The 27,299-nt window shown below is 39.5% G+C and overlaps 2 protein-coding genes, 1 non-coding gene and 1 pseudogene across 12 annotated transcripts in view; 1 reads left to right on the top strand and 3 right to left on the bottom strand.

Moving 5' to 3' along the window:
• The first annotated feature begins 2,838 nt into the window (after nucleotides 1–2,838).
• LOC114643232 (5S ribosomal RNA) lies at nucleotides 2,839–2,957 on the top strand. Its single transcript, XR_007935192.1, has one exon. It is a non-coding gene; the product is annotated as a 5S ribosomal RNA (ribosomal RNA).
• Nucleotides 2,958–3,637: 680 nt separating this feature from the next.
• LOC127528058 (uncharacterized) lies at nucleotides 3,638–3,791 on the bottom strand (annotated as a pseudogene).
• Nucleotides 3,767–27,299, bottom strand: part of LOC127527735 (transposon TX1 uncharacterized 149 kDa protein) — a 47,612-nt gene continuing 24,079 nt past the window's right edge. For 2 of the 4 annotated variants that reach the window (XM_051927417.1, XM_051927418.1), the window contains exon 2: nucleotides 3,767–6,659. In XM_051927417.1, the coding sequence (XP_051783377.1) occupies nucleotides 3,992–6,130 (2,139 nt within the window). In that variant the 5' untranslated portion in view covers nucleotides 6,131–6,659 and the 3' untranslated portion in view covers nucleotides 3,767–3,991. The remainder of the gene's footprint in view (nucleotides 6,660–27,299) is intronic. The other 2 variants (XM_051927415.1, XM_051927414.1) reach the window with 1 other exon arrangement.
• LOC114643699 (zinc finger protein 502-like) overlaps nucleotides 9,300–27,299 on the bottom strand; it is a 58,977-nt gene continuing 40,977 nt past the window's right edge. For 2 of the 7 annotated variants that reach the window (XM_051927571.1, XM_051927572.1), the window contains exon 3: nucleotides 9,300–11,892. In XM_051927571.1, coding sequence (XP_051783531.1) covers nucleotides 11,096–11,892 — 797 coding nt within the window. In that variant the 3' untranslated portion in view covers nucleotides 9,300–11,095. Of the gene's footprint in view, nucleotides 11,893–22,026; nucleotides 22,597–23,817; nucleotides 24,016–27,299 lie in introns of those variants that run through there. The other 5 variants (XM_028792209.2, XM_051927569.1, XM_051927573.1 and 2 more) reach the window with 5 other exon arrangements.

The raw sequence follows: 27,299 nt of genomic DNA, 5'->3' as shown, positions 1-27,299 counted from the left end.
TCTCCTTATTCTTTATTAATACCCCTATTCCTGCACTTTTATTTTCATTCGTTCCTGAAAATACTGAATTACCTTCTTTCCAATCCTTTTCATACTTTTCATACGATTTTTCGCCCGGTAAACTACATTCTTGTAAACAAAAAACATCTGCCGAAATATCTTTCAAAAAAGAAAAAACAATTCTTCTCCTCTCTTTCCTCTGGATACTTCTGACATTAATTGTTACTATTTTCAATTTCATTTTTTCTTCCCAGTGTTTTTTTCTACCTCCCCTTCTATTCTCCCCTTATTTACTCCCGCTGCATTTTTCTTAGCTTTTTTTGTGCCTTTTCTCTCTACTTTCCATTCCTCTACTCCCTTCATTCCTGTTGTGGACAGGAACCCTTCCATATCTTTAGTTTCTAAAAAGGATGGTGTTGTTCCCCATTCTTGGCATATTTTCTCCATTTCTTCCACCTTTCCAGAATTTCCTGGAGATAGCAAGTCAGGGCCCCCGTTTCCGTTGTAACGTGGGGTTAATTTTCATTTCCCCCATTTCTTCTCTCATCTTCTCCTGCACTATATTTTCTACCATCTCCTTTGCCGGTGATTGGCATACACTTGCAGTGCCACTCAATATTTCCATTATTTCTTCCGTGTGGAAGAGTATATCCTGCGAATACTGGTCAATCCTGCTTTCAGCACTGTCTTTTTCTGTCTTGTCTTCCATAAAATTCCACACATCACTCTCTCCACAACTCTTTACCTCTTCTTTTTCTTCCTCCATCTTTCCGGTTGTCGATTCTGGATCTTCTTTACCATTTGTTCTCCTTTCACCTCCTAGTTTTTCCTCTCTCTGCCTTTCTTCCCCTTCCATCTCCTCTTCTGATTCTTCATCCAACAGTGCTATGACTTTATCAGTCTTATTTACTTTAACAATATTCGCATATGAGACAGGGCAGTCCTTAAAGGCATGTGCCTCCTGTCCACATAAATTGCAAATTATTTGTTTTCTACATTCCCTGGTGCTATGTCCTTCTTCTTTACAGTTCCGACATTTTACTACTATGCATTCCAAAACCTTGTGACCCTCCTTACCACACCTCCTACACACTTGAGGCTGGCCAGGATAGAACACATGTCCTCTCACTGCTCCTATCTGTATAACGGGGGGCAGGTGTATCACCCGATCTGTGTCCCTCTCTTTCTTCAAAATTATATCAAATTTATACAGCCCATTCTTAATACCGTCATCATCCGTCATCTGCATACTAGTCTTGACATCACAATACTGCAATAACCACGTGGAAATATCTTGAATTTTAACTTTTTCTGTATACATGATAACATTTACTTTTTTGTCAAGTCTATCACTCAACGGGACGATCAAAAATTTATCCAAAATCAAGTTCACCTCTTTCTCCCTCTCTACTGTTCGCACACATTTGTCATACAAATATCTTGTCTTAAAAACCACTTCAAAAGTAGTTTTTCCTGGAAAGGCAAATAGAAAATCAATCTCACCAGGGATGAACTTTAAAGTCTTCTGCAAAACCTCAATACTGAACTCTTTTCTCTCCATTTGTTCTTCCTTAAGCTCAAAACGAACCACGTTCCTCCTCTCTCTCTCCCATCAATTGGAATCCGTGATGCTGGTCTTCCTCCTCCTCTTCCAAATTCCGATCCATCTTCTCTCTCCGATCCCATTCTTCTGTTGGAACCACCAAGTAACACCATTTCCGCCATCCTTCTCCTAAAAATTGAATTCGCCGCGCACCAAGGGAAACAGAAAAACAGGGTGGTGGACAAGCCAACCTACCCAGCTCTGGATCCAAGGCCGTGGGGGCGCTCCCTACACCTGACAGCGAAGAACCAAAGGTATCTCCCCTGCCAGGTAAGTATGAGTTGTACAGCCCGTCGCTCAACCTCCCTCTTCCGCGGCTTCATCGCTCGCCGGCGGGCGACGTGCCCCGCCGTCCTCGGAACCTTCGTGGTCCTTCGGGCTCCTTCGGCCTGCTTCGGGCTCCATCGGCCTCCAGAGCACGCGATGCGCACGAGCGAGCAGCTGGCCTGACGCCCCTGTGCTCCGTGACCCGGATGATGGGGTTGCACCGACCTCACCTCCTTGATTAGACAGGTTTCGGCAGAAGAACCCGAGGTGCACTTCGCTCTTATGCAAACCAGCCACCCATCTCTGGAGCTTATTGGCTGGAAGAGAAACAGAAGGGGGTAGACACTGGGCGGGACGCTGAATGAGAAACAGCCGCCCAACAGCGTGGACAGGCGGCTGGAGGCAAATCTGCGAAAGAGGAAGGCGACCCTGCCTTCCGTAGAGAGAGAGAGAGAGAGAGAGGAGAGAGAGAAAGAACCCCTCGGCGTGGGCGCTCGCGCACAGCAGCAAAGCACCTTCGGGGAAGGGAGATGCGGGGCAGCGCTGCGTACCCGTCCGAGACGAGAGCCGGTGCTTGCCCTTTGATGCCACTGTGGGATTCCACGTTAGGATGGACACGAGGTTGCCGGCTGTTTCTGGAAGATGCCTCACGTTCTATCTATCTATCTATCTATCTATCTATCTATCTATCTATCTATCTATCTATCTATCTATACATAAACGAGGGTGGCGGGATTTGGTCGGCGACAGCGAGAGAGCCGACAGAAGGGGTCCAGCATAAAGGATAAAGAACATTCAAATTCAAAAATCATTCTGAAAATTTCAAAAGAAAGAATAAAAATGGAAGAAAGATAGGGGAGAAATAAAACAGAAAATAAAATAAATAAAAAAAAAAAACATTGGGCTGTCGTTTAGTAAAGAGGGCTTCCAACCTTGCCTATATGGGGAGAGAAAAACTTGCCGCTTTCGTTTACGGCCATACCACCTTGAATACGCCCGATCTCGTCCGATCTCGGAAGCTAAGCAGGGTCGGGCTCGGTTAGTACTTGGATGGGAGACCGCCTGGGAATACCGAGTGCTGTAAGCTTTTGCCTTTCTGCCAGCAGGGGTCACCCTTTTCGCTGTCTTTTTCTTTTCCTCCTTTCACCCGTGTCAGAAAGTTGGCACTTGGCAGCAAGTAAAGCAGCTTGAAATAAGTAAAGTTGCACAAAAAGGATGGATGGATGAAAGAAAGAAAGTGCACTCAGTTCCACTTCTCTCCACTTTATTCTCTTCACATCACTCACTGTTCCATGCTGCTGTCAAAGGAGGTGAGAGAACTTAAAAATATTAATAATGCAGTAATGGTACACATGTGGGTAGGTAGAAATAAATAAATAAATAAATGAATCAATTTCTTATCATTTTTTTTTTTATAGGGGGGGAGTTTCCTTTATATAAATTCAATAACTAAATTATTAATTAATTAATTAATTAATCAATTAAAATTAATATTTTTTTATCATTATTTTTAGGGGGGGGGTGTTCCTTTAAATAAATAAATAAATAATCTTTAGGATCTTCTGTATTTATCACAGGTTTAAGTACCTTGCTCATGGGAAAGGCGCTATATAAATAAAATTTATTATTAGTATTACTATCACTTTGATGTCCCACTTCTGCTGTTGTCTCTGCGGCTCCTGCTTCATTTTCACCCAAACAACCAGTTTCCACTCCACAACGAAAAGATAAAAAGCTTTTTCAGTCTGTCTTTTAAACCAAAGTTATCAGGGGAGAGCGCGAACGCAGTCCCCCACTACCACAAATTATGCAGTCGAGTTTCCCGCATTTGGGGAAAATCGCAGGGGTCAGCACACCCGGAGTGCAATGGATGAGCCTCGCCCTGGGAGAACCTTTTTTTTTTTCTTCCATGTCTAAATTCCATTACTGAGAACAAACACTATTTTGCTTGTCCTTTTTTCACTTACATTTAATTTTTCTTTTCAGTTTCTTAGCTTTGAGCACACACACAATGTCTGGCCAATTTGCTAATCCACTGTAACCCATCACCATTTCACCACCGTGACACAACAATTTTTTTTTTTTTTTTATACTTTATATTAAGAATCTTTACCTTTTTTTCTATGTATTTTTATTTCTTTCTGCTTCTTCTTTTATCTTCCATTCCTCCCGTATCTCTTTTTCACATCTCTGTAACAGTCTTTGTATTGTTATTTTCTTATTATGTATTACTAATTCATTCCTAAACCACCACATATTTTCTTTTATGACACTAACCATTTTCCATTGCCTTATTGACATTTTTTCATTTAGCTCCTTTCCCACCAAACCATATAGTACACCTTCTTTTGTAATATCTTCAATCTCTAAATCCCCTTTCCATTCCCTTCCCACATATCTCCACACCTCTTGTGCATATCTGCAGTTCCAGAATACATGCTCTGCAGTCTCTGCTTCTAAACAATTGTCTCTTGGACACATTTTACTTTTAACCACTCTCCTTTTGTACATAACTGTATTTGTTGGTAAAATTTCATTTACTATCATCCACCCCAAATCTTTTTGTCTATTTGTTAATTCTTTATTTGACGTTTGTTGCCACACTTTTCTTACTTGCTCCTCCGTAAGTGCTTGAATTTTCCTCATTGTTTCCTTTTTTTCTATGTATTTCTTTAATTCTCTTTTTTTTCCCCACATTTTTGAATCTCCTCCCTCCCATTCATACCCTTGTAAACATTTTTTTATAATCTTATAGTGTTTTGGCACATTAAACGCCATAGGTCTGTTATTAATTATTTTTAACAGTTTCGCTTTTCTTAGTTCCGTCCCTAGTAAATATCTCGACATATCTGCAAATTTTCCTCTTTTATTTATTGCCAAATTCACCACCGTTGCTGTATGTTTTAGTTCCAACTCCTTTTCAATATTTGGAAATCCTTTACCTCCATTTTCTTTGGTCTTCATTACCTGTTTCCTAGCCAGTTTTTCGCACTTTGAATTCCACAGAAATACAAAACAAGTTCTTAAAATCCTTTTTAGTATTTTCTTTGGCGGATAAAAAACAGTTGCTAAATATGATAATTTCGGTAGAATGATTGCTTTAACCAACAATATTTTCCCTTCCATTGTCAAATGTCTCAAACTCCAGAACCCTATTTTTTGATTGATCTGGTTTAACATTCCCTTCCATTCCTCCTTTTCTGTGTTGACATCTCCAAAAGTAATCCCAAGTACTTTCACCTTATCCGTAAGTCTTATCTTTTCTTTTGGTTCTTCTTTCCATTTTCCCCATATCCTACATTCACATTTTTTTAAGTTTAAATTTGACCCTGAGGCCCTACAAAAACTTTCAGTGTGTTCTATTACTTGCTTTACACTCCAAGCGTCCCTTATTAATACTGTGATGTCATCCATATAAGCAAACAATTTTATCTGCTGGCCTCCACTTCCCGGAACTTCAATTCCTCTTATATTATTGTCATTTCTTATCATATTCAACAAAGGCTCAATACTTAACACAAATAGGACTGCTGACAAAGGACACCCTTGCCGTACTCCACATTCAACTTTTATTTCCTCCGTCAGCCTGTTGTTTACTTTTATTCTACTTCCTATTCCATTATATATTGCCTTTAGCCATCCCACAAATTCTTCTGGCACTCCCATTTTTTGTATTACCTTCCACATATACTTATGTGCGACCTTATCAAAAGCTTTTTCCAAATCTAAGTTGATTAACCCTACATCCAAATTTTTTTCTTTCATTACGCTAATGCAATCTCTTATCACACACAGATTTTCTGCAGCGCTCCTCTCCTGTACCACACAAGCCTGTTCTTCTTTTATTATATCCCCCACGTATTCTTTCAAACGGTTTGCCATGACTCTTGTCAGTATTTTGTAATCCCGGCAAAGCAATGTAATTGGTCTCCAGTTTTTTACCTCCTTCTTGTCATCCTGCTTGGGAATAAGCGTTATCACTCCACTTTTCATTGTGCTTGTCATTTCTCCATATTTTAATATTTCCAAAAACAAGACCCGCACATCATTTTTTAAAATTTCCCAAAAAGTCAAATAAAATTCAATCGGTAAGCCGTCTATTCCTGGTGTTTTTCCTCTGCTGCACATTTTTACCGCTGCTTCAACTTCTTCCATTTTTATTTCCTGACATAACATTTTTCTTTGTTCTTCTGTATAAAATCGATCTATTGTTTTTTCTATTCTGTCGATATACTCATTATCAATCTCTTTTTTTTCCATACACGTCTCTATAATGAGTTAAAACTATTTCCATTATTTCCTTATTTCCTTTTTTGATGTCTCCATTTTTATCCATCATTTCTTCCATTCTTGATTTTTTTCTCCTCTCCTTTATTTTCTTAAAAAAATATCTGCAGCACTTTTCTCCTTCTTCTTGTTCTCTAACTCTACTTTGAAATTTTATTTTTTCTTCTTTTTTCTTGAATAATTGTTCTAGTTCTTTTGTTATCCTTATCTCTGTTTCATTATAACCCTCTCTCCTGTACTCTTGTTCAAGATTTTCCTGAAATCTTTTTATTTCTTCCTTCTCTTTTTTGCTCCATTCTCTGCCTTTTTTTTGGAAAAACTCTGTGTTTCTCTTCTTTAGCTCCCACCACTCTCTTTGTGTCCCACACCATTCTTTTAAAGTTGTCCATCCTTTATAATATTGCTTATACTCCTCTCTTATTTTCTTGTCCTCTAACATTTTTATATTTAACTTCCATTGGAAGTCTTTGGTCTCGTCATCACTCCCTTTTTCTAATTCCACCTTCATCATACTGTGATCAGAAAAAAACACTGGCTGCAATTTACATTTCTTTGGTTCATAGGTCTTATCTGTAAAAATATAATCTATTCGAGAGGACTTTTTCCCTGCCCCTCTCCAAGTAACCCCTTTTTCCTTACCTTTCAATTTTCTAAATACATCTGTCATTTCACAATCTTTAACAATTTCTCCTAGTTTTCTTGATGATTTGTCCATTTGTTGTTCTTTATTTTTTTGTTCATTTGAACAATTAAAATTACCAACTACAATTAGGTTTTTTTCATTTGCCTTTGTAATTTCTAAACATCTTAACATTTCCATTCTCTGGACTGGCGTTGTTGGTGCGTATACATTTATCATATTCATTGTATTACTTCCTTTAACCAGTTTTACTTTCATTAATCTCCCTTTTATAATTTCTTCAGATCCTTTTATTTCTATCTCCTTATTCTTTATTAATACCCCTATACCCTATATTTTTATTTTCATTCGTTCCTGAAAATACTGAGTTACCTTCTTTCCAATCCTTCACATACTTTTCATACAATTTTTCATATGGTAAACTACACTCTTGTAAACAAATAATATCTGCAGGGATATCCTTCAGAAAGGAGAAAATTATTCTCCTCCTCTCCTTTCTCTTAATACTCCTTACGTTTATTGTTACTATTTTAACTTTTATTTTTTCTTTCCGGTATTTTGTTTTACCTCACCTCCTATTTTTCCTCTGTTTGCTGCTGTTACATTCTTCTTTGCTTTTTTGTCTGCTTTTCTCTGTTTTCCACATATTGTTCCATACTGAAGAGGTCATGGAGATTTTAGGTGGATCTGCACTTTTATGCCAATCACCTCAGCATGTGCAAACAGAAAGCACAGGGCAGGATGATAGGAAAGAAAATATTGGGATGACACAAGTAAACCCAATGTTACAAAAGAAAAGGGGGCCAGACCTGTTGTCATCAGGTAACACTAGAAAGGGTGATGAAGGGGACGAAAACGTCTAGGAATGGGGAGCAAATCCCTCCTATCTGGAATCCAGAGACATGGAAGGGTTTCTCACAACGACAGGAATGAAAGGAGTGGAGGAGTGGAAAACAGAGAGAAAAGCAGACAAAAAAGCAAAGAAGAATGTAACAGCAGCAAACAGAGGAACACTGCTCCATTCTTCTCTCTATGTCTTGTTCTGTTTTTCCTTCTATAAGTGCAAAAATATCACTCTCTTCTCCATCTTTCATCACTTCTCCTTCTAATCTTCTCTCACCCTTTTCTTCCATACTTAAGGCCTCTGTTTCTTATGTCCTCAAGTTAGTCACTGGTGTTTCATTACTCTGCACTTCCTTCTTTTCTTCTTCATCTAAAAGTGCAATAACTGTCTCTCGTATTATTTGTTTTTACAACATTGGCATAGGAGACAGGACAATCCTTAAAGGCATGAACCTCCTGTCCACATAAATTACATATTATCGGTCTTCTGCACTGTCTTGTGCTGTGTCCCTCCTCTTTGCAATTCCTACACTTAATTGTATTACAGTCTATCACCTTATGACCCTCTTTACCACACCTCCTACATACTTGGGGTTGCCAGGGTAAAAGACGTGTCCTCTTACAACACCAATTTGTATAACCGGAGGCATGTGTACGACTCTATCTGTTTCACTCTCCCTCTTCAGAACTACGTCAAACTTATACAGGCCATTTTTTATCCCATCCTCATCTGTCATTTGCATGCTAGTTTTAACTTTGCAAAACTGCAATAACCACGTAGATATATCTTGAATTTCTACCTTCTCACTATACATAATTACATTGACTTTCTTATCTAGTCTATCACTCAGAGGTAATATCAAAAACCTTTTTAGGTTCTGATTCACCTCTTTTTCTTTCTGCACATTTCTGACACACTTGTCATATAAACTCCTATTCTTAAAAACCACTTCAAAGGTATTTTCCCAGGGAAGGCAGAAAGAAAGTCTCTCTCACCCGGAGTGAACTTTTGTAACGTTTTTTGTAGCACCTCCTTGCTAAATTCTCCACGATCCATCTGTTCTTCTTTCAACTCAAAACAAACCACGTTCTTCCTCTCCCTTCCATCAATAGGTATCCGTGATAAAGTTCTCTCACCGCCGCCACTACCAGGTTCAGGTAGATCTGCTTGTTTGTTTTCCATTTCCATTCTGCCACTCCAACTGCCACGATCAATTACTTCCGCCATCTTCTTTCTGTGAAATTTTAATTCGCCGCGCACCAAGGGAAGCAGAGAAAAGGGTGGTGGACATGCCAACCTACCCCGCTCTGGATCCGAGGCCGTGGGGCGCTCCCTACACCTGACAGAAAAGAACCAATGGTATCTCCCCTGCCAGGTAAGCCTAGCAGATATCTGATCATGTCTGCTAATTTCCCCATTTTATTTAACGCATATTAACAACAGTTGCTGTGTCTTAAGGCCAACTCCCTTTCTATATTCGGAACCTCTTTCCCTCCATTTTCTCTTCTTTTCATTACCTTCCTCCTTGCTAATTTTTCACATTTTGACCCCCATAGAAACACAAAACACTTTCTTATAATTCTTGTTTTTTTTTCCACCAAAGAAAATATTAAGATTTGCTAAGTAAGATAGTTTTGTGATTATAACTGCCTTCATCAACAATACCTTCCCTTCCATTGACAGGTTCCTTAACCTCCAAAACCCGTTTTTTTTGTTTATCTTTTTTTCCGTTTCTTTCCACTCCATCCTCTCCGTACTCTCGTCTCCAAATCTTATCCTTAATACTTTCACCACATTTGATAACCTTATTCTTCCTAGTGGTTTTTCTTTCCATTTCCCCCAAAGGACGCATTCTCTCTTATTTAGGTTTACAGTTGAACCTGACCCCCTACAGAACACTTTCGTATGCTCTATTACTTTATTTATACTTCATGTATCTTTTACTATTGTTGTTATGTCGTCCATATATGCAAACACTTTTATCTGTTGCCCCCCACTTCCTGGTACTTCAACTCCTCTTATATTTGTGTCATTCCTAATTTTATTTAACAGGGGCTCTATACACAGAATAAACAACACTGCTGACAATGGACACCCTTGTCTTAGTCCACATTTCACCTTTAACTCCTCCATTAGTTTGTTATTTACTTTTATCTGACTTCATATATCTTTATAGACTACTTTTATCCAGTTCAGAAAACCTTCGGAAACTCATTTTTGGAGTATCTTCCACATATATTTATATGCAATTCTATCAAATGCTTTCTCCAGATCTAAATTTAATATTCCGACATCCAGGTTTCTCTCTCTCATGAAATTAATACAGTCACTTAAGACACACAGGTTATCTGCTGCACTTCTCCCCTGTACCATACATGCCTGTTCTTTTATTACACTCTCAATATCTGTTTTCAATCTATTTGCCAAAACTCTTGTCAATATTTTGTAGTCCTGCCACAGCAGCGTAATTGGTCTCCAATTTTTAATGTCCATTGTTTCCTCCTGTTTTGGAATGAGCGTGATTATTCCCCTTTTCATTGTTTCTGTCATCTCTTGGTCTTTTAGAATTTCCATAAACAAACGATGTATGTATGTATGTATGTATGTATATATATATCCCAAAATTCCAAATAAAATTTTATCGGCAAACCATCCTTCCCTGGAGTTTTCCCTCTGCTGCACATTTTAGCAGCTGACTCCACTTCTTCCATTTCTATTTCTTGACACAAGCTTTCCTTTTTTTTCTCCTTCAAATCTTCGGTTTATCATCTTTGCCATTTGGTCTATATCCTCATTGTTTATTTCTTTTTCTCTGTAAATTTAAATCGATAATGAGCCAGAACCATTTCCCTTATTTTCTCTTTTACTATTTCCGTCTATCTATTATTTCTACTATTTTGGCCTTTTCACCCTCTCCTTTACTTTCTTGAAGAAGTATCGAGAACACTTCTCTCCTTCCTCTTGTTCTTGAACTCTGAAATTTTATTTTTTCTTTTACACTTTTACTAATTCTTCTTTTATTGCCCTAATTTCTGTTTCTATTTCGACATCATAGTCCTCCATTCTATAAAGATGTTCAAGTCTTTACTGCAACTGCTATAAAGATGTTCAAGTCTTTACTGCAATTTGTTAACCTTACATTTCTAGAGCTCATAAATGGGTCAAATCTCTAAGGTGATTGAAACATTTTTCTTTTTTCCTTTATGCGACTCACTTATCTGTAGTATCAACACTTTAACCATATTTTATGTGAATGCTATTCACACAGGGGGCCAACATTGGAAATTTCTGCTTGTCCTTGATTTGTTATTGCAGGAGAGATCATTGCATCCCCTTGTAGGACTTTATTTTGGCCTCATGTTTTCCCCACACGTTTCCTGCATGGCAAAAAAGTTGTTTAAAATAAAATTTCTTTCAGAAGCAACGAGGGGAACATCTTGCATGTTTTTGAGAATCATCCACTTGTTAATGTGAACAAGGATTCTCTCCCACATGAATCTGTGCATCTTTGAAGACTGTGCAATAGCTTCTCCCTAGCATGAATCCTTTTGTGCCTGGCAAGATTGCCGATGGTCGAGAACAGTTTCCCACATTCAGCACAGCAGTGTGGCTTCTCTCCAGTGTGAACTCTTGTATGTGTTTGAAGGTCCCTGCGTTGTGAAAAGTGTTTTCCACATTCTGAACAACAGTGTGGCTTCTCTCCGGTATGACTTCTTGAGTGTGCTTTGAGATGGCTGTGCTGGGAGAATCGCTTGCCACATTCTGCACAGCCATGCGGCTTCTCTCCAGTGTGAACTCTGGTGTGTGCTTGCAGATGGCTGAGCTGAGAGAATCGTTTACCACAGGCCTTACAACAATGTGGCTTTTCACCGGTATGGATTCTCATGTGTGCTTTAAGATTGCCCAGTTGAGTGAACTGTTTACCACATTCAATGCACCCATGTGGCTGCTTTCCCTTATGAAGTCTCTGATGGTCTTTAAAATCAAATCTGCAAGTGAAGGATTTTCCACATTCTTGGCAAACTAACAACGCCAACAGATTTGTATTTTGAATCTGCGGATGGGACCCAATGTCATCCATTGTTGCTATTTGTCCAATCTGCAGAGAACTGTATTGCAAAGAAGGCAGACTGTCAGATCTCCAAACCTTTTTCTTTGTATTTTCATTGCAGTTGTTCTGTTCAGAGTTGAACCAAAGAGAGGTCTGAGCAAATGAAGGTGAAGAGAAGCTGCCAGTCTCTGGGAAATCTGCTTTAAGAGACGAAGAGAAACAGTGATTAAAATACATGAAGTTGAATATTAAAGCAGATAAAAGAAAATTATTTTGCATAAAACAGCCAACCAAATGTACTTGGAGAGAAATGAACAAAATTCTAAATAGAAGTGAAATGTGATGTTAGGAGAAAAGGCTGGTCTGGACACAACAATGAAGGTATGGTGTATGATGGGAAAAACAAATATAAAATACACAAGTCAAACCACAAACAGCTAAAATACTAGGTATTAAAACATTTAGACCAGAAAGCAAGGAACTTGGAGGATTTGGATAAACAGTAAAATTGATAGACCGGACAGATATACGAAGACAGTAGACATCACTAGAAAGGAAGTGAAGAAAGATTTATTTACATGGTTTGAGCCTCAAAACAGTACTGCTTATGCAAAAGTCATGCTAGAAGTAGGATTACTTGAGTGTGCTTTGAGTGACTGTTGTGAGAGATGATTTTCACAATTTGTGTATTTATTGATTATATTGAATAACTTCTACCCTTGCCAACTTTTGCCTTAAGCACTCATAGAAAGCATTAAAGCCTGTTGACCTGTGACACAGTCCTGCTGCTACTTCTCTGCAAGGACAAATATTGAGAAGAAAACCAATGTTGTGGGAATCGCTTGCCACAAGGAAGGTGGCTTCTCTCGGACTCCTGCAACTTCACTACAAAATGATTGTTCATGCTAAACATTACTTATATATATATATCTGGGAATAATGTCTACCATACAAGGTTGATTTTATAAAATGTGTAATAATATAAATGTTTAAAGAATTGTGTAACTGTCTAATAATAAAGAGCAAGGAAGCTAGATAAGCGAGCTTATGCTACCCTCAGTTTCATTGAGAAGAAATGCAACATCTGGACCAGTTTTACTACTTAATTGCATCGTTTGTTTCTTGTTTGTTCGAAACTGAAGCCCATGCTGACAAGCACAAACCTGGACTTTGTGGGTTGGGTCTGGAGAAGCTAAGGAGAGTTGCTGATGTTAATACAGTATTTGAAGGAGGGGGGAAAAAAAACAGGAAAACTGATAGATCTGCTCAGAAGTTGTCTAGATACACAAAGTACAGTCCAGAGATCATTAGAAAGAAAACTGTAGACAGCTTTCCGATGCCAGGGTGGTAGTTTACACAATGACACTCTTTCTCGAGTATGTGTGTGTTGAGATGGCTGAGTTGTGAGAATCGCTTGCCACATTCTATATACCAATGTGGCTTCTCTTTGTTTGAACTCTGGTTCTTGTAATATTATCATAACGTGGCCATGTAAGCTAAACACTTTGAACATAAGACGGACATTTTTGCAAAAAAAGAGCTTTGGATTGATGTTTAGCTACAAACAGAAAAGATGTAGCTGCAGAACAAAAAATAATAATAATAGGACACATTTAAATGAAACAACCCCTCATCTACCATTTACCACAAGCCTGGATTTATTATGACTTACTATTAGGAGGTTGACAGTGGAAATATTGTGTATGCAAGAAAGAATGTGGACATTCAGATGAATCCATTCGACTGCTGCAAAGCTGGCAAAGAAACAGAACCAGAAGAGGCTAGATATTCCAGCAAAGCATTAACACTCTACAGTGAGGTACTAAAAAGAACAATACATTAGGGATTTCGATCAGGTAGCAGTTCCATGACTGTTTGAAACCTGTAGGAGAAAATAAACACAAGGTGGACACAGGAGCTGCCAATAACATTTGTGAGCTACAACATTTTTAATTCATCTGCAAGAAATGTTTGGGACATGTTGCTTCTGCCAAAGGTGAATTTGTAAAAACTGAACACAAGCCTCGAGTTATGCATGGGATATCCCGAGCTATAGGGGCGCCTAATTATATTTTATAAAAAAAATTGCATTTTCCAGAGAAATATCTGCCACTTGACTGGCCAATCCAATCCCCTTTACTGTTTTACAAGATTATCTAATCTGGTCTACCTAATTCTCTGCATGAAATGTCCTGACAATGCACTCTATGTGGGAGAAACTGGACAAACACTCTGCCAAAGACTGAATTTCCACAGGTTCCACATCAAGCATGGCAACACAGATGTTCCTGTAGCAGCTCACTTCAGCAGCCATGGACACTGTGAGAGGGACTTTAAAGTCACAGTGCTTATGGGCAACTTCAGAACACAGCAAGAGAGAAAAGAATGGGAAGTTAAACTCATGCTAAAATTTAACACATTGCAACACGGTTTGAATACAGACAAGAGTTTTATAACCAGATATGAGGATTGTTTAAATCACACAGACTGACCCAGACAACCTGACTACAGACCCACATTGTATTGAAAAACTCATCAGAAACTTCAAAAGACTTTGTTGGACAGTTATCTTATCCAAAAATCTTGACCATGCATGGTTCTCCTCTTGCTAAATGAATCTTAGCCTGAAGAAGTCTGTTAATTTTTTACATTTAAGATGTCTCACATGAAGGTTTTTCAATGTTGTATCTGTCCTAGTGTCTCTATAAACACAGGAAACTCCAGTTTCTGTATTATATCTGCCTGAAGAACGGGCCTGAGTTATCTCGAAAGCTTGCATAATATTATCTTTTTAGTTAGCCAATAAAAGGTGTCATTTTGCTTGACTTCTCATTGTTATACAAGAGACAATTTATTCACCGCCAGCCCTCATGTTGCCAGTGATCTGCAGATAGTGATGGAGGGCAGCATTTGTTATGACAGGACGAGTGGAGTACAAACTGCCAGAATAGAAATCAGGTGAAGAAGAAAGCAAATTATTGTGCAAGAATAGTGAGAAGTGCTTCGAAACGGCTAGTGACAGCATTATAATTCTCAGTTCTAGTCAAAGTGAAGCATATAGAATGAATGCTTTTGTACAAATGGTGAACTTTGAATGTGTGTGATTTTACAATTTATAAAAATGTTTTAAAGAAACTTCCTTTCAAAGATCCCAGGGCTCAGTGGGGAAAAAGGATCTTTCACTTAATATTTCATGGTAAGGAGTGGAAGGCAGCTATGCACAGGATATACTGCAACTCCATATGCGCAAAGCACTCGATTATTCAACTTAAAATCTTCAAATCAAGCTCATTTATCTCGATTAAAAACCTAAGCAAAACGTTTCCGGGGCAAAATTCAACCTGCGGACATTGCAAATCGAGCTCTAGCCTCACTGGGTCACAGGTTTTGGGAGTCCACCAAACACCAATTTGGACAAACCTCTTTGAAATGCGTATCAGAGAGCGTTGGTGTCACAATCCCTCCTAACCCATGAATAGCTGTGTTTGGTGGGCACCCAGATGGGCTTAAAGTGGAGAAGGACAAACAAATCGTAAATTGCCTTTACCACAGTGCTAGCACATAGACTTATCTTGCTCAAATGGAAGAATCCGACCCCACCACCTTAAAGTCAATGGGTAACTGATGTCCTATCTGGAATTAGAAGAAATCAAATTCTCACTCAGAGAGTGAGAGTGGTTTTAAAATATGGCAGGATATAATCAATCACATTTTAGAATAAGCTTCTATACCGTGGAAAAGGATGCTCTTAATTGCTGCTTTAATTGCTTTGTTGGTCAGCTCTCCTCTCTCTCTTGCTTTCTTTTGGGTGGAGGTTGGATTTTGGTTCTGTTCAGTTTTATTTGATTGTATGGATTGTTATTTGCTTTTAATTAAAATTAATAAAAATAAAAGTGTATGTGATGTCACAAGAGTGCTAGACAACATTCAGAGCCTCCGATCACCGATTTCCAGCGTGCAAGACAAACATAAAAGATGCAGACGATCCCTCAGCAGAGTTTCGATCAGATCATAAGTGACAGCATGTAATTGTGGTGAAGGCTGAAACTGATTGGGCAGCACAAACTGAAATCAAATTACAGGATGTAAATGTTTCTCAACTGTCAGTTGTGATGAGCTGCTGGTGGTCTTTTCGCTCATTGTACTGTATATTGTTAAGGCATTATCCAAATGCCTGTAGTTGAAATGTGCCGGTCAACAAAACATGTACTTGAAATTGCCTTATAGAGAGCAGATCACATGCAAAGCATTTCCGTTTACATGTCAGGCCTTGGCGTTTTGTTAAGTACCACACATTTATGAGAATCCTTTTTGAAAATGAGAGAGATTCCTTACACTTTTCAGATCTGTGCAGAATGCCGCCATATTGGTTATGGTACAAAAAGATCTGAACACTAACACGGAAGAGCAGACCACATTATTTTCACCTTGTATACCAAGGAAGAAAGCAATTTAATATTTTACATTTACTTGCATATCTTGCTGGAACCGGTGGAAACTTTTTAAGGGTAGATTTCACACAAATGTTAGAAAGTTCTGTACTTTTCTATAATCGTGACGTAAATGTATCGTGCCTGTAGCCTTAGAATTTTGGAGAACTAATTTTAATATTAGGGTTAGGTTCCAGAGAGTTATTTAATTAAGATTGGAGACCCAGGTTACCAGTTTGTTAGGTTAAGTTTAGGATTTGGGTAGGGGTAGATTGTCTGATTTTGAACTGTACATCACAATAATAGAAAAGTACAGAAAGTTCTTCTGAACATGAGATATAGATAGATACTTTATTAATCCCAAGGGGAAATTCACATACTCCAGCAGCACCTTACTGATACAAAAAACAATATTAAAATTAAAGATTGATAATAATGCAGGTAAAAAACAGACAATTTATGGAGAGCATAGATGTATGGAATAAATGACCACATAGTGCGATGGAAAGCAGGCCTTTAGGAACCTTCAAATTTTAACTCTATGTTACTTTTGGCAATTTAGCAAAAAGAGACAGACAGGCTTTTTGAACTAAATGGCTTGTACTTCACAAAGTTGTTCTAATATTCTAGATCTGGGGTTTGTAAAGTCAGTCTTGGAGGGTTGCAGAAGCTGCAAATTTTTCCTCAAAACCAGTTTCTTACTGATCAGTCAATTAATGCTATTGAAGTACTTACTGCTTTTTATGCTTCATTTTAGTTGTCTCGGTTGCTGAGACTCCCTGGCCTTAACTGCTTATCTAAAACAGGCCACATTTCCTCATTTTAAAGGGTTCTTTATTAGCAAAAGGTGTGAAAATGAAAAAGGAACCTGCAGTCCTCTATCTAACTTGTTTCTTTTACCCCCATGTGTATTCATTGTGAACAAATCAGCTTTTAATACAATATTGGGAAAGAAACTGAAGAGGAACAAAGCTCAGGACTGAGAAGGAATCCTCCGCTTCATGGGTCAAATCATTTGGATGATATCCTTGGAAAGGAGGAGAAAAAAAAAAAAGCCATAAAATTAAAAAAGAGATTGGTTATTAACAAGGTGTCACACACGTGTGCTTGGGAGTCAACCAAAGGGACCAGGAAATGACAATTTCACACCAGGCCAGGGGTGGTGGGGTGCACTGAACCTCTCTCTTTTCTCTCCGCAGACCAAACATGAGAAATCCTTCCTGTCCCAGCCCTGAGGACGTCACTTCCTGTGAATCGCCTATAAAAAAAACCCTCATCCTCCATACTTAAACAGTTCTGTTTTGGACTCTAACCAGTACACAATGTACTCTATTTTAAAGCCTTTTGCAGCTAGGGAAACTATACGGGTGGCTGCCCCAAACCTTTGTTGTGTGTCCGGCTATTTCTTTCACAAAGAATTGGTTTTTAATTAAGCAAGTCGGATTGAATCAAAAAACAGCAGTCACCGAGCTAAAACCCTTTTCTAGAATATCTCAAATTGGGGAAAGAAAGGAAAGAAAAAAATAAAATCTCTCTATATATAAAATCCAACGTCTGTCTGTATATCTGCCCACTTTTCATGAGAGAACTACTTAACAGATTTTTTCTAGAATTTTCTTGAACATTCCGGTTGATTTTGTGACCTCTCTCATTGCACTAAGTATCAAAGTTCGCTGGCAGGAGCGATAAATAAATGCGAATCCGAGAAAGAAGGCAGTGGGCTGAGGGAAGGGGGCTGGGGGGGGCCTCCTCAGTCACACACCAGCCTTGGGGAGTAACCTTAACTCCGCTTAGCTAGCGAACGAGAAAACTACTTAACGGATTTAGATTGGGCTTTTTCTATAATTTGCTTGAACATTCCAGCTGATTTTGCGACTTGTCTCACTTCACCAAGTATCATAGTTCGCTTGTGGTCAGTGGCGGCTCGCGTATAGGCACTGTAGAACTGCAGCACCCCCTATTTCCACTTGATATTAAATCGATAACATTTAATATAATGAGTCCTTTTTTCTTTAATTCTTTCTTTATACTTGTACTATATATAATCCTTAAGCTTAATGTCAGTAGCCATCCCCCAGTTTATGAAAAAGATACAAAAATCTTTGTATGGAACTGTGCACTTCACAGTTCCAGCGGCGTGGTGTTTGGCTGTTGTGCGCATGCGCACATAGGAAGCTGGACGCAAGGCTACGAGAGCACGGTCGCTCCCGCAGTGTCGACCCTGGCGTGCTGGTGGAAGGTAGTGTTTTGTTTTTTTTACTCCGCGTGTGTTGTGCTTAAAAACTGTGTACCATATTCTTGAATGTGATAAAGTGTAGAATTAGATTATTATCCTGCTTCCAGCGATTCTATTTGATTCATTTTTTTTTTTCAGTTTCTGAATAAATTTTCTTTTTATACAGGTTTGTTTACTTTTACACAGTTTTAAAACAAAGGCTAAAAATTTTCTGGAGCAGCACCCCCATTAATTTTAGCTACGAGCCGCCACTGCTTGTGGTATCGATTTATTAGCCCGAATCTGAGAGAAAGACACAGCGGACTGAGGGGAGGGGGGCGGGACCCTCCTCACTCACGCGCCAGCCTCGGGGTGTACCTTACAACCGCTTAGCTAGAAAACGAGAAAACTACTTAATGGATTTAGATTGGGCTTTTTTCTATACAGTAATCCCTCACTTATCGCGGGAGATAGGTTCCAAGGCCGACCGCAATAAATGAATTTCCGCGAAGTAGGGACACCATATTTATTTAATTATTTGGACGTTTTTAAACCCTCCCTGTATTGTTTACAACCCACCCTTTACTCTATTACTAACAGGGACAACTGCTAAGCAATATGAAATCGGTAGATAAGTTTACACTTACTGTGTAGCGAAGTATATGTAGCAGCTTGTAGGCGGTCATGACATCGTCGACCTTGTTGCAAAGATTCCTAAAGCAGATTCCATCCAGACTACTGCCTTATCACGTCCACTTGCAACTCGTTTTGCACCCTGGTTAAAGGACACTGCGGCCGTAGATCTTATATGCTTTTCCTCCTTTTTAAATAAAAAGAATCGTAGACTCATTGATGCTGTAATGGTGTAGCTGTTCCCTTCCTTCAACATATCCAAAACGTTTACCTTTTCTGCAATCATTTGCATCTTCTGTTGGCGCTTGGACACGGCCCCTGAATCCGTAGCACGTTAATGCTGAATGAGTGAGATGAGACTTCCTGGTTAATGCAACACTCCGTCGCTGTGCCAATCAGCAGCACACAGGAACTTAACTGCATGCTCTGATTGGGTAGCTTCTCAGCCATCTGCCAATAGCATCTCTTGTATGAAATCAACTGGGCAAACCAACTGAGACAGCAAGTACCAGAAGTAAAAAGACGCATTGTCCGCAGAAACCCACGAAGCAGCGAAAAATCCGCGTTATATATTTACATATGCTTACATATAAAATCCGCGAAGTCGTGAATCCGCGAAAAGTGAACCGCGAAGTAGCGAGGGATTACTGTAATTTGCTTGAACATTCCAGTTGATTTTGCGAGTTCTCTCATTGTGCTATGAATCATAGTTCACTTGCAGGAGAGATATATTTGCACTAATCCGAGATAAAGGCTGCAGGCCGAGGGAAGAGGAAAGCGTGACGTCACGGGCATGGCCCTCCTCGCTGTCCTGTTTCACTTCTACGTGGGCGAAGCCACGGGCGATGGCTAGTAAATAAATAAAATCACACAACCCGACACCACAACAATTTGTTTTAACAAGGATCTGCTGAAAAGATTTACAGAACTTGGCCGAGAACTCGTTAATAGAATTCAGGTGTAAACATTCCGCGCCTTTACTTCATTTTTAAATTCTATTTGTTGTTTAGTCGCAAAAAAAAAAAAACAAAAAAACAACAGAAGTGGGTCTGTCTGTTTAAACTGATCTTTGTCAAATGGTGCCTAAATGCCAGATTCTTTAATTGTTCTCCGAGCACATGTTAATCCAATTTGCGTTTGGGAAAACAATAAAAAGTCAGCAACCTGATGTGGGATTTGAATCCAAGAAGATCAGCCCATCTGGCTGTAGTGCAAACCACTAAATGTCAATGTCAATTTATTTTATAGAGCACATTTAAAACATCAGTATGCTGTAGCCAAAATGCCCCACATTAAAACAAACTGAGCATACATAAAATAGAAATAAAGTAACATTAAAACCAAATACAGCAAGCATTGAGATTAAAGAAAAAAAAAAGATGACCAAGAATAGGGAAGCCATCAATATCAGTGAAGGTCACTGAAAGCTACAGAATAGAAATGGGTCTTCAGTCTCGTTTTGAACAGTTCAATCGAAGGGGACGCCTTAACGTAATGAAGTAAAGAGTTCCACAGACGAGGGGCAGCAGCTGTTGTACTAAGTGCAGAACTAAAGGGGGACGAGTGACCACAAGAGACAACTGACCGGTAAGGTCTCTGGGTGGCTGGTGTAAAACACACAATTCAGATAAATAAGGAGGAACAGACACCCTGCAGTGATTTCAAAACTAGACACAAAATTTCAAAGTAAATTCTGAAACTAACAGGCACCCAGTGTCTAATATTGGAAAACAGAATCTAACCTTTTTGCCTCGACCAAAAGGTGGGGAGCAGCATTCTGAACTAACTGCAACCTGTGTATCAAGGATTTGCTGATCCCACAATAAGTGGCAGTAATCAAGCCGAGAAAAGATAAAAAGCAGGAGTGCCTTTCTCAAGATCCCTAGGAGATAACAAAGAGGTTTGACCTTCGCTAAGAGACAAAACTGGAAAAAGCAACTCTTGACTACAGAGTTAAACAGTTTCTCAAAAGAGAGGCGACTGTCAAAAATGACACCAAGGTTATGGACTTGTGGTTTGCAGGAGGTGGCGAAAGATCAAATCCGTATTATTGTTTGTTTTATTATTTAGGCAACACCTTAATCTAAGGCAGGGTTCTGAAACTCCGGTCCTGGAGGACCACAGTGGCTGCAGGTTTTCATTTTAACCCTTTTCTTAATTAGTGACCAGCTTTTGCTGCTAATTAACTTCTTTTGAATTAATTTTAATTGACTTGTTCCCAGGTTTTTTCATCGTTTCTCTGAATTGCTTCATTACTTTCCTTAAATGGCACCCAAACAGAAATGAAATGTGAAGTGAGGGTGCCAACAAAAGACCAACTAAGTCAGGGCCTCAAACTCCATCCAATTTCACTCCAACCAGTTTCTTAATTAGGCTCTGATTCTCATTGTTCATTAAACCCGTTCTTTAATTCCATGCCTTGTTGCTGCTCTCATGGTTCAATAGCAGACATTTCAGAAATGGTTGATTTTCACTTTTCTTAAGAGCACTGGTAAAACGTTTCATGGACCTGAGCAGATCAACATTCCTGACACATTCATCTTTCTTTCTTTTCAGATATTGCATGATGGACACCAGTTGTTTTGGCTCATTTTGTATCTCATTATTGTCTGGCAGCTAATTATGGAAAAAAAAAAAAAAAAAACAATGAAGGGGTCCAAGTCTTCAAGAGCAAAACAATTACAGTGAATGCAAAAGGAGTTAATTACAAGCAAAAACAGGTTGCTAATGAAAAAAGGGTTAGAATGAAAACCTGCAGCCATCCAGGACCGGAGTTTGAGAAGCCTGATCAAAGAAGACTTACAACATTGGACATGCAATTGGTCACAGGTGAAGTGACTTGCTCATGGTAACACAGTGTCAGTAATGGGTTCTGAACCCACAGCCTGAAGGTAGAAGTCCAAAGCCTTAACCACTATGCCACTGCATCATTCTGCCTTGGAGTGTTTCCAAGCATGCTAACTGACTCAAGTCTCTCTCTCTCGTTGTATATTCAAAATAAAAACTGAAAATGCTGGGACATGATGCCCCTCTACCCATTTAAGGGCATCACTTACATATTCCAGACTGCACCATGGAGGGTTGTTCTTTCTCCTCCCTCCTGTCACACATTTCCTCCATCACTTTGTTCTCCAACTCAGGTGATTCAGACTTCTCTTGGACAGAGTGCGGTTTTGGAGAGTTTTGTTTTCCTTTAGCAGAGTCTGTTTGAAACACCGGCAACCCCCATAAACTGGAGTCATTTTCAGAAGACAAATCTTGCTTGAAAATGTTGGTCGTTTCACAGTTTTGCATTCCATCATAAATGGAGACTTGCTGATGATCCTCTTCTTTAATGCCAACAGATTCCTCCTCTTTAAGTAAAGATATCTCTCTCTCACAGTCCAGAAGTTTCACACCGGGACTCTCTTGTGTAAAATAGACAGGGGCCCACTCACAATCCTCTACTTTGATGCAGATCATTGCCTGCTTTATGACATCTTCTTTAAGAGAAACCATCTTCGTCATGGTGTTTCCCCTCTCCTTGGTCCCTGCACTCCGTTTTGATCATCCCAGGCCTGTTATGGAAGCTTGTGGTGCAATTCATTGCACTTTGATCCAGACTCAGATTTTAGATTTTTCTTGCTCTGTGGACAGAAATAGTTCTTTAATAACTACACCAAAAATGATTAAATACTTCTATGTTTAGTTAACGCAATTTACACTTTCACACCCATCTCGGATGCAAGCAAACATTGCAAGGGGACTACAAATTAAAAAAAAAAAAAAAAAATCAGTCAACAGCAAATAACTCCCCACCCATTGAACCATTATGCCAAGACTCAAGTATCTATCTATCTATCTATCTATCTATCTTCTCCAAAACAAGAGGGAACACAGGGCCATGGGAGTGCAGTGTAAGTGTAGGTTATTTAAGAAGCGCATTTGAGAACAATTTAAAAATGAACAACAACAAAATCATAGTGTTAAGTATTGGGCTTGTCAATGCGATCAGTTTTACGAAGTTAATATCAAAAAAAGTATCACAACAACCCAAGGCAATACAAAGTGCCCACAAATAAACACACTGTAAACAAAATGACCAAAATCAATGTCAAACAACATACAAGTAAACATACAATTAATAGCAATACATTAATCTCCTTCTACACACACACACACACACACCACACACCAGACCTTTACTGAATAACTAAGAAGTAGTTTAAAACACACCATTTTAATCATGTATACGGACACCACTACAGTTCAGCAGGAATAGGCTTATCGGCGTTGAAGCCTGCGGTAAACTTCGGCTTGGGCTTCGACTGACTCTGCTACCCCCTCCGTGGTCTTTACGTATTTAAACGGAAACATTTGATGAACATTCGAAGACGTTTAAACGCGTCCTTCGCGACTCCTGACTGGCCGATGGGCGCTTGCCCTGCTCTGTGCCTTCGTTAAGTTAACTAAATAAAACTAACAGTCGCTGAATGCCGTACACTGTAACTTTTAGAAAGATTTTCAATTTGGTTTCAATTACCGTTCTAATTTTATTTGAAATGAAGACACTTGAAAACTAATAAAAAAAATAAAAAAAAAGACACCGGTTTCCGAGTGAACTTAATGCTTAATGTCCCGCGTAACTCTAGATATCCTTTCAAACTAAAGTAAAAACCTAACACATCACCTGAAAGTGGGATCGCTTCAACTCAGATTAATTATCTTCCAACCCCGATAGACATTTTCCAACTATCTGAAGGATTGGCTCGACAGTAACAGGCACCATACATAGGAGGGTCCCGGCTAAGGACACGGCGGCCTGCAAAGGATCTAAAACTCTGGTTCCTTCGGCTGTCAATACGCACCTGATCTCCAATACGCTTCTTTCATTTTTTTGGCTTTGCTCAAATCAAACCCTTCCTCTTCTTCTTTTTTATGACAACTGGTATTCAGAGTGCACCTTATTCATCCTACTTTCCACTTAAAAGACGCGCGCGCTTGAAATAATACAAAGCCCATCTTATTACGTCATTAATATGCGACTACACGAACATTTCTGCGCGCCCGTTAATTAGGATGGCTGACTAGCCAATCGGATTTTGCGTTTCTCTCACATGATTTCGAGAACGGAAAACTTCACCCGGAAGTTACGGAGTTGGACGTGTATGTTAATTGAGCTGGAATTAGTTGAAGTACATAGTAAAACAGCAGAGAAAAAATAAGAGATAAACAGTTAAGAGCCTTTTCAAATCACGATTTTATTGCACAAAACCTTCATCCTAAATTATTTTATCTGTTAATAATTGTAAAGAAAAGACAAGTAAATGTTATCGGAGGTGTGCAACTTAATTGACTCGTCAGCGGAGCGGAGCGAAGGCGTGCTGGTTTGCGAATGAACGGTTTTCTGAGTAGTGACACCCCCTTAGAGACAAATAAGTGGACGTGTCCGTCTGAGTAAATAGGTGATGCAACTACGGGGTAATATTTGTTTTAACTGTACGAGACTTTCAAACTTCAGTGGAGACTGATCATATACCTCATCTTAGATATAGATAGATAGATACTTTATTAATCCCAAGGGGAAATTCACATTCTCCAGCAGCAGCATACTGATACAATAAACAATGTTAAATTTAAGATTGATAACAATGCAGGTAAAAAAAAACTTGCCTCTAACTCCAGTTTTTATGAAAAGATTATATCTCCAAAACCCCATAGCTCCACTCCATTGAGGAGGTTGTCGCTTTACGTTAGACGTCAGGGAGTTTATATCTGGGACAAACTTTAAATAAACCAGGGGACTGCTCCAGGTAACGCACTTAGCAAGTAAGCCTCGCTTAAATTGCGACATGGGGCTCATTTTAGCTGTTTGGGTTCCACCATGGATGATCGGGGAAAGTCACACTTGGTAAGTGATGCGACTAAGCGTCACCTCTGAGGTTGCTCCGTCACGATGCGAAAGTTAAGCTTAGCAGAATGTTGTGGACCGGGAGTTCACAAAATTCAATTTTGCCAAGAAACAAAATCACAGAGAAAGGCTACGATGATTATATTCCCTTTGCCTATGTAATGTTGCTGTATTCTCAGTTATACTATCGGTTAAATGAATTATATATGTTTATTTGGAAAGGAAATAAAAGACTCTAAAATCATATTGTAGTGCCATGCTGTGCAGAGCTCCAGTGATTCTCTGTGCTTTCCATCGTTGCACGTTTGCCTCCATTTTGTCATTTCTTGTTCTTCTTTTGTTTATAGAAATACATTATTCTTTAAAAAGTGTTATAAGTGCAGCACACAAAATAGCCAAAGTGGAGTGAGGCCTCCAAAAATGGAGCAAGAAGCCCAAGTTCCTGCTTTTCTGGCAGACTTTGACCTACACTGGGCCAAAAGGGGCCTCAGATTCAAAAGTTAAAAAAAAAAAAAACACCATATGCAATGCCCTATCAAGGGGAATGATTACCATAAACCCCTGGCTTGTCAAGAAAGGGAAAAACATTTTATAAATATATTTATTTATTTGTGTGACCCCTTTATCCAAGGCAACTTACAACATTTATGATACAATTGGTTACATTTCTTTTTGGTTTTCCAGTTGGAACACAGGCAGGTCAAGTGACTTACTCAGGGTCAAATGGTGTCAGTAGTGGGATTTGAACCCGCAACCTCAGGGTTTGAAGCCTAACAAAAACAAACAAACAAAAAAGACAAGGTAATCTTTTAGAAAAAGATTTTTTTAACAAAAATAAGAACAGAACAAAACAAAAGGTACAAAACAGCAGTAAATAAATAAAAATAAACATAAAGGCAAAAGGAATTGACATGAAGAAAATCTGAAAGCATCCAAACAGAAAACCACATTGAAATCCTTAAACAGAGGTAAAAAGAGTTAGTGAATCCAGTAGATCCAAAGAAAAAAAGTTATAGTCACTAAAGTACAATCAATGAACAACAAGGGACACATACATATACAGTACATACACAAACAATAGCAGGTCAGGGAGCATGCACTGGTGCAGCACGTTGCCACACCCACCACACAATGGAACAGCTCGGGATCCTGGTTGGCAACCCCCTCTGGCAAACATGTGGTTCAGTCCCACCCTCCAGAAATGACCTCTGTCTGCTGCAGCCAGGTGTTATGTGGGCATCCCCTGGGCCTGGTCCTCCTCAACAATGAGGATCCTGCGAGCTGGATCACCCTCGGGGAATCACGCCACATGGCCATAGTGCCATAACTGATGCTCCTTTGTAATGCAGGTAATGTGCCTCATTTGAGACTCCATGAGCAACCGCTCATTCAACACAAAGTCCTAGTAATTTCATTGATTAGCTCCGATACCTTCTTGGTTTCCAATTTATTTTTGTGGGAAAGATATGAGATAATCTGTCCTCTTAAGAAGGCCTTCAGGGTTTCCCAGAGTGTTCCTGCAGAGACCTCTGAGGGTGTATTTGTCTCTAAAAAAATTGATTTGCTTGGATATAAACACAAAGTCAAACCAGCGGTACCCAAGGATTCTCTGAAGAGACATAGTACAGGAGTCCAGTCTTCATCTCAGGTCACTGGATAGCATCCATGTCTCACAACCATATAGCAATACAGGAAGCACCAGGACTGTAAAGACTTGGACCTTTGCGGTTTTGCAGAGATATCAGGAGTGCCACACACACCTTTCCAGTGACCCCATGACCCCCCCATGCTCTCCTAATCCATCTAGTGACTTCATGGGAAGAGTCACCAGAGACATGCCAAGGTAAGTAAACCTCTCAATAATGAGGTCAACACTCTCCCTGCAAACAGACACACTGCTGATGGCCGTGCCCAAGAGGTCATTAAAGGCTTGTCTCTTGATTTTTATCAGGACACTCGCAAGCCCAGACACTCAGACTCCTCACTCAGTCTCTTGAGCACCCTGATCAGAGCCTCCATTGACTCCACGAAGATCACAGCATCATCAGCAAAGTCAAGATCCACGAATCTTTCTTCACCCACAGATGCCCCCCAGCTGCTGGACCCCATGACCTGCCCAACACCCAGTCCATGCAAGCACTGAACAGAGTAGGAGCAAAAACACACCCCTGATGAACCCCAGAATCAACTGGGAAAAACACAGAGGTCCTGCTTCCACTCTGCACAGCACTCACAATACCAGCGTACAGGCCGGCCATGATATCCAGCAACCTCGAGGAGCTCCCACTAAGTCTCAGAATATCCCACAGGGCGACTTGAACAACTGAGTCAAACGTTTTATGAAAATTGACAAAGGCTGCAAAGAAACTGCCAGTATTCATGTTTAGATGGGGTCGAGGATAGACTTCTTAAGAGTAAAGCCAGACTGTTGTGGTCGCT

This window comes from Erpetoichthys calabaricus, chromosome 5, assembly GCF_900747795.2.
Source record: "Erpetoichthys calabaricus chromosome 5, fErpCal1.3, whole genome shotgun sequence".
Taxonomy (NCBI): Eukaryota; Metazoa; Chordata; class Cladistia; order Polypteriformes; family Polypteridae; genus Erpetoichthys; species Erpetoichthys calabaricus.
The sequence above is the reverse complement of the archived record's forward strand: the minus strand, read 5'-3'. Positions and strand labels throughout refer to the sequence as shown.